Source organism: Charadrius vociferus, unplaced genomic scaffold (genome assembly GCF_000708025.1).
Source record: "Charadrius vociferus isolate BGI_N301 unplaced genomic scaffold, ASM70802v2 scaffold37, whole genome shotgun sequence".
Classification (NCBI taxonomy): domain Eukaryota; kingdom Metazoa; phylum Chordata; class Aves; order Charadriiformes; family Charadriidae; genus Charadrius; species Charadrius vociferus.
This window is the reverse complement of record NW_009649457.1, coordinates 332,403-350,205: the sequence shown is the minus strand read 5'-3', so window position 1 is coordinate 350,205 and position 17,803 is coordinate 332,403. Positions and strand designations below refer to the sequence as shown.

At 41.9% G+C, this 17,803-nt stretch overlaps 1 protein-coding gene across 1 annotated transcript in view; it reads left to right on the top strand.

The window, feature by feature from the left end:
- UNC13B (unc-13 homolog B (C. elegans)) overlaps positions 1-17,803 on the top strand; it is a 190,935-nt gene that overhangs the window by 125,769 nt on the left and 47,363 nt on the right. Inside the window, exons 19-27 of the mRNA XM_009889740.1 lie at positions 2,020-2,189; positions 3,096-3,211; positions 5,078-5,241; positions 7,455-7,605; positions 8,590-8,658; positions 11,456-11,545; positions 12,966-13,100; positions 13,913-14,046; positions 15,002-15,087. Of these exons, the coding sequence (XP_009888042.1) occupies positions 2,020-2,189; positions 3,096-3,211; positions 5,078-5,241; positions 7,455-7,605; positions 8,590-8,658; positions 11,456-11,545; positions 12,966-13,100; positions 13,913-14,046; positions 15,002-15,087 (1,115 nt within the window). The remainder of the gene's footprint in view (positions 1-2,019; positions 2,190-3,095; positions 3,212-5,077; positions 5,242-7,454; positions 7,606-8,589; positions 8,659-11,455; positions 11,546-12,965; positions 13,101-13,912; positions 14,047-15,001; positions 15,088-17,803) is intronic.

Below are 17,803 nucleotides of genomic sequence, written 5' to 3'. Positions count from 1 at the left end.
AGCTCAATAAATGCTACTGGAAAGCTTCCTGTAGCATTAGCAGTGAGTATTGCTGCTGTAGCTGAGCGAAGGATGAGAGCCAGCCACTCCAGGAGCATGGGATGATGCATGTGGGACTGCCTAAGGTAGATTTAGGTCTAAATGGTGAATGTTTTCCTAAAGGAAAGAGCAAAGAAACGGCATCAAAGTTGTCCCAACAAAGAATTGACGTGCCAAAAGGTGATGTCTGAAGAAGTCAGGAGCTAACTTGCTGGTGCTTTGTAAATGGCACTGTGTGCCAATCTGTGGTTTTAGGCACCCATGCACTTCTCAACACTGATCCTCTACGGTACTGCCAAGATGTACATTAGTGCACCGTGTCAGGAACAGAGGATTTCTTTTACATGCTTATGCTATGTTGCTGGTAGATAGGACAATGCACTCAGAAAAAATTGAGAGCTACAAAGAGCAGCAGTCCAAGCATTCTATGCTTGTGAACGCTTGCTGTGCATAGTTTTGTTAAGGGAAGACATCCTTGAAGTAGAGGAGGTGGAAAGGGAGAATAAAGGCAGGAGAGAAACATTGAACTTTTTGCTTCTGAACTCTAAATACAGCTTTGATTGTGCAGCAAAGGCAGGGAGCAGTGATGCTCTTTGCCCATGATCAGGACTGCATGGAATTGCCTCTAACTTTCTCTGTATAATTCCCAGCTATTCCTCTGTACTGGAAAAATCAGTAGGAGCTGCATGGACATCTGCTAAACAGTCCTGAATCACAATGATGGCAATAGGAGCCTAAATGAGTTCTTGGTAGAGAGCATGCAAATACCAGTCACTGCCACATCTTATTGACCGGGCTTAGCAGATCTCTTCTGACCCATTTCTGCCTTATCCCTGTTGCTTAGCAACAGATGCAGCATGTTAATGTTAAAAAGGCTGGAAAACAGGCCTTCAGCAGAAGTTGCCTGTTTTCATAGGTTTTATTTCCTTGAGGGCAGACATTTGTAGTGGTTATGGTGAGTAATCACCCTTGTCATGGTCTCATATGAGCATTCAAATTGCTTTATTGTATTGCATGCCCTGTAAATGAGCAGAGCTCTTATAAGGTTCTTCTACCCACTTCTGACATCCAGGAGCCTGTTTGTGTCTAGAAAAGGTATCTGAACACCTAAAAAAATGTGCATTAGGCTGCAGGGTGCCGATTCAGCAAACAGTAAACTGCTTTTTTTTTTTTAGGTGGAAATGTCTTTAATGATCTGCCTGGGGCACAAAGCATCAATCTGAGCTGTTAATAATAGGAAGAATCAATTCTAGTAATTAAATACCAACTTTGTAACTGCTGTATCCTACCCTTTCCTCCCACACGCAGGCAGTGTTTGTATCATCTGATTGCAATGTATTGTACATTAGTGCACTACTGCTTTGTGACTGTCTTGAAGTAAGATAGCTACCTCCACCTGAGCTATTTATCTTTCATTAGAAAACAGCATGAAGGTTGTATGTTGTAGGCCTTGACTGTGCTATCCTAGATACTGCACGTGCATAAACACAAGTACCCTTTAACGTCTACAGCTGAACAGAAGATCACTGATGGGGAAAAGCTACCAGAAACCAGTGAGATGCTGATCGACATTTTTGGGGTGTATATACTGAGTTTACCAGCCTAGCTGTCATAAGGCTTTTGTGGGCTTCACAGCAAAAGCAACAACAGTGAAGAGAATTCCCAAGTTCGGAGAGCTGCTGCTGAGAGTCACAGCCACTTAGCAAGTCTGAAGTTGGTGGCTACGGTCAGGGCAGGGCACTCCTTCAGCATGCGTGTGAAGTGCAGTATCTACCATGTCACAGGAGTGTTTAGAGTGCACCAAAAAGTTGCGTAGTTACTATCAGACGCTCCACTTTTAAATAAATAGGCAGTTGTTTACATTTTGTTTATGCCTCCCTCTGCTGTTGGACAAGTGGGTCAAGAGTAATGTGAAGCATGTAGCATATAAATGTTGGCTTCATTATGTGCTCTTCAGCATTACATTTGTCTCGTTTGCAGTGAGTGCCATAATTCCTCTGACCGGATCAAGGTGCGAGTGTGGGATGAAGATGATGACATCAAGTCTCGTGTCAAGCAGAGACTGAAACGCGAGTCAGATGATTTCCTGGGGCAGACAATCATTGAAGTCCGTACTCTGAGCGGAGAAATGGATGTGTGGTACAACCTCGGTGAGCAGGGCTTTGGGATTGAAAACATGTCACGTGTTAGTTTGGGAACATTTGAGAACACTTGTGTGCATCTGGGCAGTTTGCAAGAAAGGGGGGGAAAAACAAAACGACACAAAACACCACATGATTTCAAGGGGCATGTGATGATGTTGTGGAGCAGCTGTGAGGCTTTGATCTAAGTTAAAATGAAAAGGAGGGATATAACATGTCAGAAGGGTGATGGGTTGGAAAACAAGGAACTGTCAGTCATTAGAAAGTACAATAGTTACATGCTTGGAGCAGGGTTGGATTCCACCTGTGCTGGAGACATGTTTCCTGTCCTATACCCTTTTTTGTGCCAACACGGGCTTTTTAGCAGTCCTGCAAGTGCACTGTACTGGGCTGGGAAGTTGTTGAGACCTTTCCAAGTGACCAAAATGTAATGTTGTAGAAAGTACTGGCAAGTAACTAGATGGTGCTGAATTGACAGGCATGGCAATAATTGTAGGAGGTCCAAAATCTTCTTGATTGGAATGACCAGCAATTCCCAGGAACTCCAGACTATGGCGACGTCAGGAGCAAATTCCAGATATGTCAGCTCTGTTCTCAGAAAAGGAATCTGTCTTTGGTGGTTCTAGTTCAGCTGACCGAATCCAAGACCCTATAGCAGAAAGGCTAGCTTACGTCTAGAAGTGTACATAGTTCTAGCTAGATGTGTCACTGAGGGTGTATCATGGCAGTTGTTTTGCTGATGTCTACTTAGAATTCAGTGTTTTGAAAGAAAAAAGTCAAAGTTTTCTCCATGGTGACTGTGATCACAAGCTCAGCCTGAGCTTCCCGCAATTTCTTTTCCAATGTTTTTACCTCAAGATGGCTCTGCTCTGAACAAAAAAAATGCATGTAATTGGTGATGACTTTTCCTTCTAGAGAAGAGAACAGATAAGTCTGCAGTGTCCGGGGCTATTCGCCTGCAAATCAGCGTGGAGATCAAAGGCGAGGAGAAGGTGGCTCCATATCATATTCAGTACACTTGCCTTCATGAGGTAAGAATTGTGTTCAACTCAGCCATCACCATGTTCCTTCTCTCTCTTGAAGAAGTAATTTTATTACCTTTATTTCCTTGAAATGTTCCTCCTTGCCCTAGGTGAGTTTTCTTTTCCCTACTCTGCAGGCCTGAAAACACACTGAATCATCAGACCTGCATTTGTCAGGAAGGCAAAGAAGGCTTTAGGCTGTTTCCCCCGCACTGAGGGCTGGCTGGCTCAGTCTGTCCCACTGTCACAGTTGTGCTGCTGTCAGGCAGAGGTCATGCATTGATCCAACTCAGAGTATCCCCCTGGGTGTAATGTGGAGAAACCTCTGAATTTCCTTGAGTGATGTTTTCAGCATGTACTATACCTATGTCTGTCTTTAGAGCAGGCATACTAAAATGCTCGATGAGTAAATTCTGGTCTGGGGAGGGCTTTGACTCTGGCTGTTGAGTGATGCAGATATCGGTGTTATAAATCCTTCTGTGCTGCTGCACTGGTGTGTAGCTATGAACAACTGTTGGGGAACAGACGATAAGCTGTGGTTACTGGGTACTGACCCGTCTCAGGGTGAACTGAGCTGGGCAGCCAGTGCTGCAGAAGTTGGGAGAAATCCAAAGATGACTTGTGAGAATGACTAAAGGGAAGACCCTGTCTCTGAGAGATGCATGGTGCCCAGTCTACCTATCAAAAAGAGGACAGGTGGCAGGGTCAGTCTCCAAGTGTGTGAATATGGAAGAGTAGTCAGAAACCCTTTCACCTGACACACAAGAATATCATGAGGTCCAGTGACATTTAAGCAAATTCAGATTAGAAAAGGACAGCTGTATCACAGACAGGAACGCTGAGCTACAAGAACAACATATTTATCCAGATGCTGGGCTAGATGAGCCCTGTGGTGTCTTCTGGCCTTACTGGGGAACAGGCAGATACAAAGCTTAGAAAAATATCAGTTGGCTTCTTTAGTTGGCTGCGTTTTGTCCTTCAATACATATTTCTTGGGTTTTAGTTCAATGGCTTCTGTTTAGTAAGCTGTTTCATTTTTTTTTTTTTCCTTCTGAACGTGCATGATCACTTGCTGCCCTTCTTTTTTGCAAATATGTATCTTTTTAAGGAGCATCTTCTTTCATTTTTGTATCATAAAATGAAAATGGTTTACAGCTAGAATAATTTAATCAGGACAAATAATAGTGTAAAGCAGAGTCCTCTAGCTCCTAATGAGATCATTAGACTTTTGCAACCCTTACTGCAGGGAACCAGCTGTCTGAAAGGCTGATGAATCTGTAAGTGACATGAATTTGCGGATTACTGAGAAACCCACAGAACTGAATGTGCAATTTCTGCACAGCAATGATAGCTGAAAGCCTTTGCAGTGTTAGATAAAGTGAAAGGTTATGTTGAATAATAATGCAAGTCTCTAGTTGTTAGGAGTGATCTTAAGGATGTCCTTTTCAGAAAAAAAAAATCTGTTTGGACTGTTCTGCTGTATAATAATAATTACAAAGCTGATACAGAGCTGTTACGTCAGCTAGTTTAAATAGCTTGTCCATGTTAAGGCATTTAATTCTGATGACAGAAATGTGTAGGTTTCAGGAAACTAATTAGTCTGTGATTTCACTGCATTGAAGCACTCCTCTGCATCATTCACAATGTCGCTGGGTAAAGTTGTAGGTATGCATGCAAAAAATTCAGCTAGGAGCATTCAAGAAGAAAAGAACGTAAAAGCAGAAAAATACATAGTGGGTAGGGGGAGAGAAAGAGGGATGTGAGCAAAGAAACATGTGTCGGTGCTGCCTTCTCAGCAGTTCCAAGTTCTTCATGAAACTCACTTGAAGGCTTCAGCAGCCTCACATATAACTTCCTTCCTGTTTTGTGTTTCAGAACCTCTTTCACCATCTCACGGATGTGCAAGGGAATGGGGTGGTGAAGATCCCTGATGCCAAAGGAGATGATGCCTGGAAGGTGTATTTTGATGAGACAGCTCAAGAGATTGTGGATGAATTTGCAATGCGTTATGGCATTGAATCAATATACCAGGCCATGACGTAAGATGCATTTCCTGTGGTCTTTAGCACAGATAATCCGTGTAACTAATTCATGTGACTGTTAATATTTAGAAGATGAAATATGTTGGTAATGGAAGGCTTGGCAGTGACAGCTGCTGCTTATGGGGCTTAGCGTGAGCAGGAAGAGACTGCCTGTCTCTGAATCACTGGTCTCCTCGAAGTCTAGAAACCTAACGTCTGTCAAAGTGCTGGAATTAAGCAGCTATCTGAACAGTTTGTGTGAGCACCTTTAGAGCTAATTCTAAGGAATTACACCAACTTTGGTAGTGTGACTGACCATATTTTATTATTGATACCTGAGCCATTCCTGTTTTAAGACTCTAAAGTCTCTATTTGGACACTATTCTGCTAAAAAAAAAAAAAAAGGTATTGTCCAAGGATCCCACTGAAGATTTCTGATGATATGAGAAGGGAAGAGGTTTTGTGAAAGTTTTTGTCTGTTGTGGTGATTGATATAGTTCTTTGAAGTCACTAATTTCCCAGGTGCTGGCTGAAGGAATTTATAGGAAGCTTGAGTAGTGGAGCCACTGATTTGTGCTCTTTGGAGCTAGGCTGATGCAGTTCTTGATCTTCAAAGAGCATTTTCCTTGTCACTATACTTTTACGTGGATTTGGGATTAGCCATTCTTCCTCTTAAAGACTAGTAGAGCTATGCTTAGCTCATTTCTTATTTCAAATGTAATACTAAGTATAGCAGACAAAAGTGAACTTTTTCAAGTTAGAAGCTGAAAGTTTTGGGGTCTGGGTGCTTGGATGAGTTATGAGCTGTACTTATGTCACCTTGCCAGCACCTTTTCTGCCTATTGATTTAAGCGACAGTAGAAAAGAATTGGAAGGTACCTCTGGAGGTCTAGTTCCTGCGTATAGCAGGGCTAACTTGGGGGTTGGACCAGGCTGGTCAGGACCTCTTTCAGTTTGTTGAAAATTTCAAGGATGGAGATCTGCCACCTCTCTGTGCTCCTGTCCTCAGGGTGTGTCACTCTGGGGAAGAAATTCCTGGTTGAAATCCAAATTGGAAAATCCTACTTTGAATTTCCTATGCTGTAACTGCTGCATATTGCTGCTTATCTTTTAGTCTTCCCTCTAAAAGGATTTTGGCCTGGCTCAATCTTCTCACTAGCCCTCCCCTGTCTGCTAAGTAGTCAAGGCATTGATTAGATCTTCACTCCTCATGCCTTCTCTTCTTCAAGCTAAACGAAGCCATTTTATGTGTCTTAGGTGTACTGATTGGTATGTAGGAATCATGTAGCAAGCAAGTTAACATTCAAGCATCAGTATCATGTTTATCTGAAATACTGACTTGTGAATTCCTGTGAAATTCTCTCACTGGAGCTTTTTTGGTTATAATCATTTGTAGGTTAACTAGCACAGAAGCTAATGTCTGTGGTGAGTCCGTTAGGCAGAAAGCTACATTTGGAAAAGAGTTCTCAAATTTAGTTTGGGAGCTCAGTGAGTATTCCTGCTTGAAAAGGACAGCTTAAAAATGTCCCAACTTTTCTGTCTGTTGGAATGAACTCTACTTGCTGTGTCCCATATCAGACTTCTTAAGCTCTGACTTTTTTTCCTCTTATGTCTAACAGATTTTCTTTGATTGTTTAATCATTTCACAAACCCGGATGCTTCTGGCATAGTTTCGAGATTTCCTGCAGGGAGGGTTCGTTGCACTTTAATGAGAGCAGTTAAGTGGGAAAATGAAAATGAGTATGCAGGCTTCCTGCAAGCTGGAAGGGTTAGCCCTAAGGAATCGCGTATCAGTGCAGCACAGAAATACTAGTGTGTGATCTTACGGTGCTTGAATGCTTTCCAATTGCTGCTGCCTCATGTCACCTAAGAACCTGTGGCTGCCTCAAGTGACAGCAAATTCTATAGATTTCCTTGTGTCAGGCTTGGTTCTAGGAATTGGCATCAGGACCCAGGATATCACCTAAGTCACAAGCTGTCGGCAACAAATAGTTGAGAAGCTGTTTGACCTGCAAAGGACTGTGGTGACAGGATTTCTCCTGTTTTGAGCATAGCTGTTGTCTAGATGGCATCTTTCTGAAAAAAACCTCTTAAGATACTCGAGATTTCCAGAAAAGGAGAAAACATAACTTTCATGGTGCCAGTTAGAGTAACGGGGCTATTAAAAGAATAGAGTCAAGTTGAGCTACACAAAAGTGACCAGAATGACTTACAGAACTGTCCTTTTGCAGGCATTTTGCATGTCTCTCCTCTAAATACATGTGCCCAGGCGTGCCAGCTGTGATGAGCACCTTACTTGCCAATATCAATGCTTATTATGCGCACACAACTGCCTCCACAAATGTGTCTGCTTCGGACCGCTTTGCAGCCTCCAATTTTGGGGTATGTTTGTGTGTTTGGTGATGTTACAATTGGATTTCTCTAATTTGCCTACGGTGCTTCTGCCTTTCAATAAATAACTTGCTTTGTTTAAGGAATACTAAATCCGTGAGCAGTTGAAAGCTGTGGAGTTCCTCTAGACTAGACTAAGAGCACACTTTTATTGTCGTCATCATCACACATTTTAGATATTAATCACTGTAATGCATTGTGATGTTTACTCTTCGTGCTCAAATTGCAGTGGAGCACAGATGGTATGGAAATGAGCAAATAATATTAAACTCTGCATGGTGATGCTGTTGATAAAATATACTGTGTGATTTGATCGTTTCAGAACTTTGTTTTTAAAAACAACAATTGCTTTAAGAAAAAAAAACAACAGTCTCTTCCCCTAATGGTTCAAATGTTTTTTGTGTAACATGTGGTGGAGCTGAGCATGATGGAAAAGTATTTGGAAAAAGCTTGTGCTTCCCATCAAACTGAGAATATATAGATTAAATGAGGTGTTCACAATGCCAAACCAGGATCCAGTGGAGAGACCTGACCCCAAGAAGATAGTCATGAGGAGCCTGTAATACTTGTCACTGAACTAATAGATAAGATCTTGGAACTGTGTCATTGTTCTGAATTGGACCCTTTTCTGCCTGTTCCTTTACTTATCTCTGAATAAATATTTTCTCTTAAATACAAGTTTGGTGCAAATTGCAGACTAGAAATCAGAGGGTTTTTTGTTCTGCCTCTGCTTCAGAGTGAAAATGGAGTATTTTTCTGACGCTTCTAATGTTATACAGACTTCAGAAATAATTAGAGTATAAGAGAAAATCCAAGAATTGAAAGAAAATAGTTTGCACAATACAATGCATCCATATTGCTCCCTTCTGCTCTCCTGAGATCTGAGACTAATTCCCCGATATCCTGCTGTTTATTCTGAACATCGATTGGACAGTGAATGATATGTGATGTTTATTGGTGTTTTCTGCTCCACAGAAAGAACGATTTGTGAAGCTTTTGGACCAACTTCATAATTCACTTCGGATTGATCTCTCAATGTACAGGGTGAGTGGGAATAAACAAAATCCTTTCAGGCATTCTGGTGGGCAGAGGGGAAATGCACCATTTGGATTTCTCTTACATTTCTAACCTTTTGGGTAGTTTGTGTCTTACAGAATTGTCATGAAAAGCTTGTTGCTTGAATACACCATTTTGTTTTCCTCATGGATAGAACTTAAATCATGGTTTTTTTCTTCCATTATAACTTTCTCAAGACATCTGAAATAATTCAAGGATTGTGAACTATGCTCATCTCTGAAATGAGTCCCAGAAATGCAAGCTGAATTGGATTAATTTTAATTATTCTTAACGGCTACTTCAGGTATCATCTGCAAAGACAAAAAAGACTTGTTCTCCCCTAGTAAGAAATCTTCCAGAGGACCTGCAGCTGTGTTGCGACTAATTTTAGGTCTGGCAAACTCAAATCTGTGTCCCTGACTCTGGATCTACAAGATGTGCTCTCAGGTTGAGATCTCCCTCACTTCAGCATATTGGGAAGAGATGAGTTTCAGATGTTGATATCAGTCCATCAGGATTCTTAAACCCTCTAGTTTCTTTCTTTGCTACTCCAGAGTCAACATAGTCTTACCATGTGACGTGGCTTTTTTTTTTTAATTCATTGATATATTATTTTAATTAGTGACTAAATAATTGACAAAATGGATTTTATTTATTTATTTTAAAGTAGACCCTCTTCTGGATAGTGCGTTTATCTAGAACACAGTAAAACATACAGAGGAGGGAAACACGAGTGGACTAAGTGGTGCATTAGGAAGATGAACAAAGAGGAAAAGGGGCAAGGTGCAAAAGAAGATAAAAGGAATGTTGTGTAAAGAGCTATTCTAAAACTATATTACTAGTAAGAGAAGGTCTGAAGAGACCACTGTTACACTGAGTAGTAGAGGGAAAATTATCAACATACGGCAATAGGAAGCTGTAGTGGTTATGCCTTTTTTGTTTGCTGCAGTCTTCAATAAAAGATTTCTGGTGGCTAATGCAACTACGTGTTGGACAAGATCTTGCATAAAGGACCAGGGAAGATTTGTGTAGTTTAAATAATTTAGATATTAAGCTAATTGGCAGTATGTTTAGAGAAATGGCTGAAGCAACTTGGGAGTTCTTTGTAATTATTTTAAGACCACTGAAGGGCAGGTTAAGTTCTGGAAGAAAAAGGTGTTAGTTTCCAGCTTTCACGAGAGAAGATCGCAATTTACAACTGAAATTACCCAGATTAAGCCTCCAGTCTCCCCCAGTTTAACAAAGCTCTTTGTAAGCACTTAAAACAATGAATAACAAGCAGTGTAGATTTGTCAAAAAGAAAGCGTCAAACCAATGTGTGCTCCTTCCAGGGCAGGGTTGCAGACTCTGGGAGTGAGAGAGGAGAGGTGGAGCTCTTTCAAGAGTAGCTCCAAGTCACCCTCTGAATAATTATTTTGAAAAGTCTTTTGTGAGCAAATGCACTTATTTTGTATGCCTGGAGGTTGTTCCTTTTATTGGTTGGTTGGACATAAGCGTAGAGGAGGTTGAATTTCAATACAGATAATGTTACCTTTTCCTGATTATTATTCCTGATCAAGAACATGCATTCAGTCCCCAAGACTCATCCAATGGTTTGTTTTTAAGTCTTGACTCGTGGAAGTGGGTCTTTGATTTTGGTAAATACCCTGAGTGCCAGAGAGTCCATGTGTGGACAACTTAACTTTAAAAGGAGAGTTTTCTCGGAATGAGCATCTACAAATGACTGTAAAGAGCATTAAATTGCTTGCAGTGGTTAGCTGAACTGCAGCAATGCTCAATTGCTGCCAAGAGACATATTTTTCTTTAAGTCCTCAGTAATAAATGAGAGCTTGTTCCCTTCTGCCCTTTTTACCTTTGTCTCTAATAATTTTTGAGTGTGCAAATACGAGGAGACTGTCCAAGTGAAGGTTGCCTTTGCTGTTTTACTTGCAGCAAAACCAATCGCATCAGTAAGAACATGCTGAGGAACATGAATGCTGTTAAAGGACACAGGAAGGAAAGAGGGGGAATGTAGGAAAGGGCACAGTGCCTGAGGTCAGAAAGGAAACAATCTCTTGCAAGAAGCAAAGCTTGCTGCATTCAGCGTATGCATTTACATGCATATATATGCACACATATATGTATCATATCTGGAATGGACAATGAGAATTCTTATTTCAGCGGAATCCAGAGAGTGGAAGAGGAAAGTAGCTATGGACAGCAGGGTGGTGGGCAGATTATGTAAAATAAATGCATTGGAGTGAAGGAGGCACCGAAGGATAAATGGTTATCTTGGCAGATTGGATCTTACAAGAGACTGAGTGGTTACGATGGCTTCTTACAGGGACCAGTGCATGTTTTCCCTTTTCAGTCCAGTTTATTTCTCTGGAGGGGTTGCTAATATACCACACCCCTTGGTGTCTCAGAAGAGATGCCAAAAACCAAATGGTGAGTGCAGACAGAAAAGGACATGCCCAAGCAACCTTAGGCAGGAGGCCAGAGCTGCCGGTGGTGAGGCTGTTGCTCCCTGCCTGCTCCTTCTACAGGCAAGGAGACATCCCCTACTGCCAAGGGTTGTCAGTCTCCTGGTATTCACAAACTTTACATTCATATGAGAAGCTATTTAATTAAGCAAACGGATAAGCTCCTGCAGCAAAAAGGCCTTATTTATTGAGCATTGTTTTGACTGGTACAAGCTTCTCAAGCAGGAAATGTTTCCAAGACACTTTCCTTATTTAGCACATGCTTGAAGCCTTGCATGGATCGCACTGTGCTTTCCAACACGATTTCCCTTTTTTGTCGACAGAACACCTCCCCAGCCAGCAGCCGCGAACGGCTGCAGGACCTGAAGTCTACAGTGGATTTGCTGACCAGCATCACTTTTTTCAGGATGAAGGTAGTGTTATAGGTGGGGATGGGAATGGGGCCTCTGCAATTTTTGCCGCAGGAGTTGATTTCCCATTTTCAAACCATTGTTTCATGTTGTTGCGCTTTATACACTTAAGGAAAATGGAGATCATCTGCTGACCATGTAATAAACATCCACATTTTATCTCTGCTTCACTGTATTTTGCATACTGAAGATGAAAGCTGTTTTTTCCCTGGGGTTCTTTGGTCATAAATATGACACGAAATAATATAAAAAAAAAAAAAAAAGAAAATGGTCTGGTTTTAGGAAGATAGTTTACTTTTGTTAATAACGTGAAGAAGCTTTTCCTGTAAAACTGTCTACAACATTTATCAGTCACTACCATCTCTTCACTATCTTTTTTCTTGTAAATATTTTTGAATTTATTTCTTGGAGGGTAAGATACTGAAATGGGGTAGTATCTCTCAGTAGAGATCCAAGGGAGGAGTTATGAATGCTAATTTGCTGGTTCTGTAATAAGTTTGGTCTAGCAATGAGTAATGAGTTTATTTTTAATTCCTGATTTTTATTTCTAAACTCTTTTTAAAAATACTGTTTTACAGTAGCATATGTCACTTAATTTTTTCTTATCAAAAACAAAGCAAGTTTTTGATTTGAGCTATTTGATGAAGTGCTTAGAATTGTACTCTTAAGCCCTAGGGTAAATGACATTTTAGAACTTTATTTTGAAAGGGTTCATTCAGACAATATGTCTGTATTGCAAGTTTGCTTTATAGTAATACTCTGAAAAGTTTAGACATAGCGACAATATCAAAATTGTCTCCGGTTATAGTTTTATTAGCAGGGTGATGCCTGTGTATCTGTTTAGTTTAAAGTAACCCTGCAGTGTTTTTTCTAAAGCAACATAACAATGAAATAATGAAAAGAGCTGTTGCTGCAAGGGTAGAAGTTGTATCGGTTGGTATGTCCCTAAGGATAAGCTTGTGAAGAAAGATGTCCTTAAAGAAAGTTATTGTATTTAAAGGCATGCAAGTGTTTGGTCTTCAGTAAGACTTTCCAGATCAGATGTAATGTGCTCCACTAGACTGTTGCACGTTCTTCCAGTATGTGGAAAGACTGCTTGCTGGCTTCATAGCAAAATACTATAAATTTAGCAGAAACTGTGTGTGCTTTGCTCAGATTATACACGCATCAAGTCACATGATTTATTTATTCTGAAGAATCTTCCTTGGCACTTCAAAAAGTCTCTTTTGTGCTCCTGTGGCAATGTAAATGCTGTCTTGTGCCTGGGGAGAGTGACCTGTTCATGGTTTCAGGTCACTGATAGCTCAAGTCGCTGAAAGCAGATCTACCAAGTACTGGGTAGTTCCCAAACCCTGGTGACTTGTTCTTCCGCTGTTTGATTTATGAACAGTGCTTTGTTTGACTGACTCTGTCTCCTTGCCAGGTCCAAGAGCTGCAGAGTCCACCCCGAGCCAGCCAGGTAGTGAAGGACTGTGTAAAAGCTTGCCTCAACTCCACCTATGAGTACATTTTCAACAACTGTCACGAGCTGTACAGTCGCGAGTACCAGACAGATCCTGTGAGTAGCTGATAAATGGGCAGAAATCCAAGTTTCTGATTTTCTTAAGATAATAACAAGAATACTAATTGATATAAAAAGCCATCGCAAAATTATGTGACTTGTTATCTTCTGAATGCCCAAAACTTGTAATCAATTAATGAGCACTAATTAGTAAGTGGAGGGTGATAATTGTTTTACACTAATGAATTGCAATTTGTTTTGCCAGCCTCAGCTATTTTATTTCATGAACAGTTTTTTGTGAAGGGAAGGTTTGCAGCTTTGAGTGAGCAAAAGCCATTTTGAGCAAATGTAAACTGATCAAGAAAACTGTCTTTAGCATAGATGAACCTCAAGCAGTGGCATTTTGTCTTTTTTTTTTTCTGGTATCCAGTGTCCTGCACTGGGCTTAGAGGGTACATCTACACACAAACTGTTTTCAAATCCATGAGAGCTCTACTGGCCACTCTGCAGTAATGCACACACATGGATATAGTCATCAACCCAGGTGACTAAAATGCAAGTATTTAGAACAAGGTTATAGCAAATGATGTCTCAGCGGGTCTTCCGGAGCCTGACCTTACCTTGGTGTGGTAAATGACAAAATGGGGATTATTTGGGTTTGAGGCCACTCGTAAGCAATATGGATTGACGTGTTAGTGTGTTTTGCAGTAGATCCTGCAAGTTGCCAGCATACAGTAATAATTTTAAGGTCTTCAGATGAAAGGGTGCACAGGTAATTAGTGTTTGGTGTTTGTATGGTGATCTACATTTGTCAGCTTTTTTTTTTCCCCTTTAAATTTACACTGGTGTTCCAATGGCTTCCTTCCCAGAACAAAAATCAGGACCTTCCTCCTGAGGAACAGGGCCCCAGTATCAGGAACCTGGATTTCTGGCCCAAGCTCATCACTTTGATAGTTTCCATCATAGAAGAGGACAAGAATTCTTATACCCCAGTCCTGAATCAGTAAGAATCTTCCACGTCCTGTATGGCTAATGCTAGTCTCTGTGTGCTCTGCTTTATTTGTTGAACTGCTTTCTATCTCTTCTGTCACTTGTGTATTTATAGAAGTACTTATCTTGTCTGTCTGTCTTTCTGTCTTATCTGTCTCTGTCTATATAAATAACTCTTTTTGATTGGGATGGAAGAGTTACAAAAGGTTCAGTTACGATGGCGTTCGAGCACAAACACCCTGATTATTACAATCCTGAACTCAGGGAGGCACCTGAAAATGGGGTGAGAGTTCTTTTGGTTTTTCTTGATGTTGAGCAGTTCTGGGATGCACATTAATGCGCACAGTGGTGCCATGGTGACAGTACCTTAAGTTGTGATTTAGGAATGTGGTGTTCAGTGCAGCACTAGGAAATTGCATTGGGTGGGGTTGGCACAGCATTTGAAAGGAGCCTGAAAGTGGTCTGTTTAACTGGTGGATACTCCTTTGACAGTCCCGCAGGGCAAGAGAGAGGGAGATACCTGACAAGGTGTTATACACAAAGAGCTGGATTATGTCTTAGTGATCATTGATTTAACATGGAAGGGACACCTGATTAGTGTTCACCTGTCAGCCTAATAACCTTAGAAAAAAAAGGAGAAAAAGAAAATACGGACAAGAAAGGCAAAAAAGGTGCAACAGTATGAAGATCATGTTCCCAGAATTATTGTATGGATCTCTTCTAGGAGAGACATTCAGGGCCTGGCTTTTTGAGTTAAAACCAGTCTCAACAGCAGTGTTGTTTTCAGGTTATTTAATCTGTGCCACAGAGTCTGGTCCGTGATCTTCAGTTTTGACTTGGTCGTTTATCTAGGGTGAAGGCAGTGTCTGTAATGTTGAGCTTTTCAGCTTGTAGTTTAGCTCAGAGCTAAATAAAGAAGAGCCCTTTGCTTGGATACATGCCAAAGTCTTTCCCAAATGTCCCCTCAGGTTTCCTCAGGAGCTTGCTGTTGGGAAGATCAGTGCAGAGGTGATGTGGAGTCTTTTTGCCCAGGATATGAAATACGCCATGGAAGGTAAGAGAATTCCTCGCTTCTGCTAGCTGATTTGTTGCTGATCTCTCATTCTCTATCCATTTGGTGTAAATGAGGCTTAAGCACATTAGTAGCACCACTATTTGGAGCAGGGATTTCTAGTGGTTTGTTTGTGGACAACTGCTTTATGGGGAAGAGTTGAGGGTGTGATCTGCATGAGCTCTAGGCCTGTATCTTAGGCTGTGTTGCAAGCTGTTTATGGTGGTTTGAAATCAGAAGTTCTCTTTGGCCTGAGGTTATGATAGCTTAGATCAACAGCCACTTCCTTCTGCAATGTACAATGGGAGAAGGGGCTGAAGAAGTAGGTGGACTCTGGGTTGTGCCACAGCTATAGTTCCCTGGATGATAGATAGTGTAGACTCTCTAAGCCATAGGCAGAAATGTGTTGTCAGAACAAATCCTGCTGCAGACACCTTCATTTTGAATGAATCTTTGCATGATCCCACCAGACTCCCAGCAAAGGAGAAATTTTACTGTTTGTGAAAACACATGAGACATGCAGAGCCCAATGAACTCCCAAAAAAGAATTCTGCCACTTTCAGTATTCTTCTGATTGTTACAGTTTCTGAACTTGGTTTTAGTGCTATAAATTAATTTGCAGAGTGTAATCAGCTTCTTATAAGGTTCAGAGAGTATCCGGCTCCCACCAGCTCTGCAGCTGTGGTAGCAGCTGTTTTCCATGTGTTTTGCAAGGTCAGGCTTTGTGATCATCTGTAAGGTGATACTGTGATAAAACAGAAGTACCAGTGCTGCCTGTGGCATGCTGGCTGTATTCATATTTCCAAAACCATGTCAAGTTACTGCCTTTGGTCACTCACAAAATTATGCGCAATCCATTTGCCCCAAGTTTGATTTAAGCTCACTTACAGGAGTGACAGCCTATTAGGCTCTTACTTCAGACTGCTAGAAGAAAACTGCTGCCAGCTAAGGGAGTTTTGTGTATTTTGTTCTTTGGGAACAGTCAGTGGGGTTGCTCTGTAAGTGAAGAAGATTGACTCCGTCTATTTCTTAGTCTCTGCCAACGCAACAGGGGTAGAGACTGTGCTGTGGGGGGACACCCTTCACCAGCTCTAGGCTTGAATTCAGCAGGCTGCAGGTCTGGATGAAATGTTCTCACTTCTGTGTTAGGAACTTTTTACATATGCTTGTACCCCACGGTGCCTTTGTCTTGTGAGGTTGTATTGGTGTAAGAACAGATACCGGGAGGAAGGACTAAGACCTACTGTGTTGAACAGTCTCTTGTATAGTGACTGTCACTACTTGCTTATGCGTTAGAGATAAAGCAATTGTGATAACTTCATGTTCACTTTCCCAAGAAACTGTTTGCTCCTGCACCTGTTTTGGCTCCCTTTCCATTTTGTCCTCGTTTACCCCTGTGCACTCACCCTCCAGTATTTATAATACAGTTTGCTCTAAGTGTTGAAACTGCTGTATCTTCCTCCTTTCCCAGCAGCCATGAGAATTGGATCTCTCCAGATCTAGTTGCAAACTTTCCCAAGATTTCCTTTCCCTGTTGCATTCAAAATGCAGCTGCAGAAAGGTTACTGATTGTGTGTGTGAATTTGACTGTCAGAGGGGATGTGACTTTAACTCATTCCCCCCTCCTCTCCCCTCTCCCTCCCCCCCCCTCTCTTCACATCTCATACCACGTCCTCTTTGACTCTGTCCTCCCTGGTGAGTCTGGGCTTATTTTAGCTTTTCCTGACATCCTTCTGGTCACTTGTGAGCTTCTTAAGACAAGGATTGGCGTAATGTTTCTGTGAGTTCATCAGTCCATAGCAACTATTTACTTGTGGTGGGTTGACCCTGGCTGGATGCCACGTGCCCATCAAAGCTGCTCTGTCAACCCTGATCCTTAACTGGACAGAGAAGAGAAAATATAACGAAAGGCTCGTGGGTTGAGATAAGGACAAGGAGTTCACTCAGCAATTACTGTAGTGGGCAAAACAGGCTTGACTTTGGGAAAATTAATTTAGTTTATTGCAAATCAAATCAGAGTGGGGTAGTGAGAAATAAAAACAAATCTTAAAACAACTTCCACCCACCCCTCCCTTCTTCCCAGGTTCAACTTCACTCCTGACTTCTCTACCTCCTTCCCCCCAGCAGTGCAGGGGGATGGGGCATAGGGGTTGTTCATCACACGTGGTCTCTGCATCTCCTTCCTCCTCAGAGGAGGATTCCTCACACTCTTCTCCTGCTCCAGTGTGGGGTACCTCCCACAGGAGGCAGTCCTCCATGAACTTCTCCAAAATGGGTCCTTCCCATGGTCTGCAGTTCTTCACAATCTTCTTCTGTGTGGGTCCCTTCCATGGGGTACAGTCCTGCAGGAAAACAGGATGCTCTAGTGTGGGTCCCCTGGTCTCTCACGGGGCCACAGGTCCTGCCAGAAAACCTGCTCCAGTGTGGGCTTTCCCACAGGGTCACAGCCTTTGGGTGCATCCACCTGCACTCCTGCAGTCCTCCATGGGCTGCTGTTGGATATCTGCTCCTCTGTGGACCATCATGAGCTGCAGGGGGACAGCCTGCCTCACCACAGTCTTCATCACAGGCTGCAGGGGAATCTTCACTCTGGCGCCTGGAGCATCTCCTCCCCCTCCTTCTTCACCAACCTTGGCATCTGCAGAGTTCTTCCTCTCACATATTCACACTCCTCTTTCCAGCTGCAGTTGCGCAGGGGTGGTTTTTTTTCCCCTTCTTA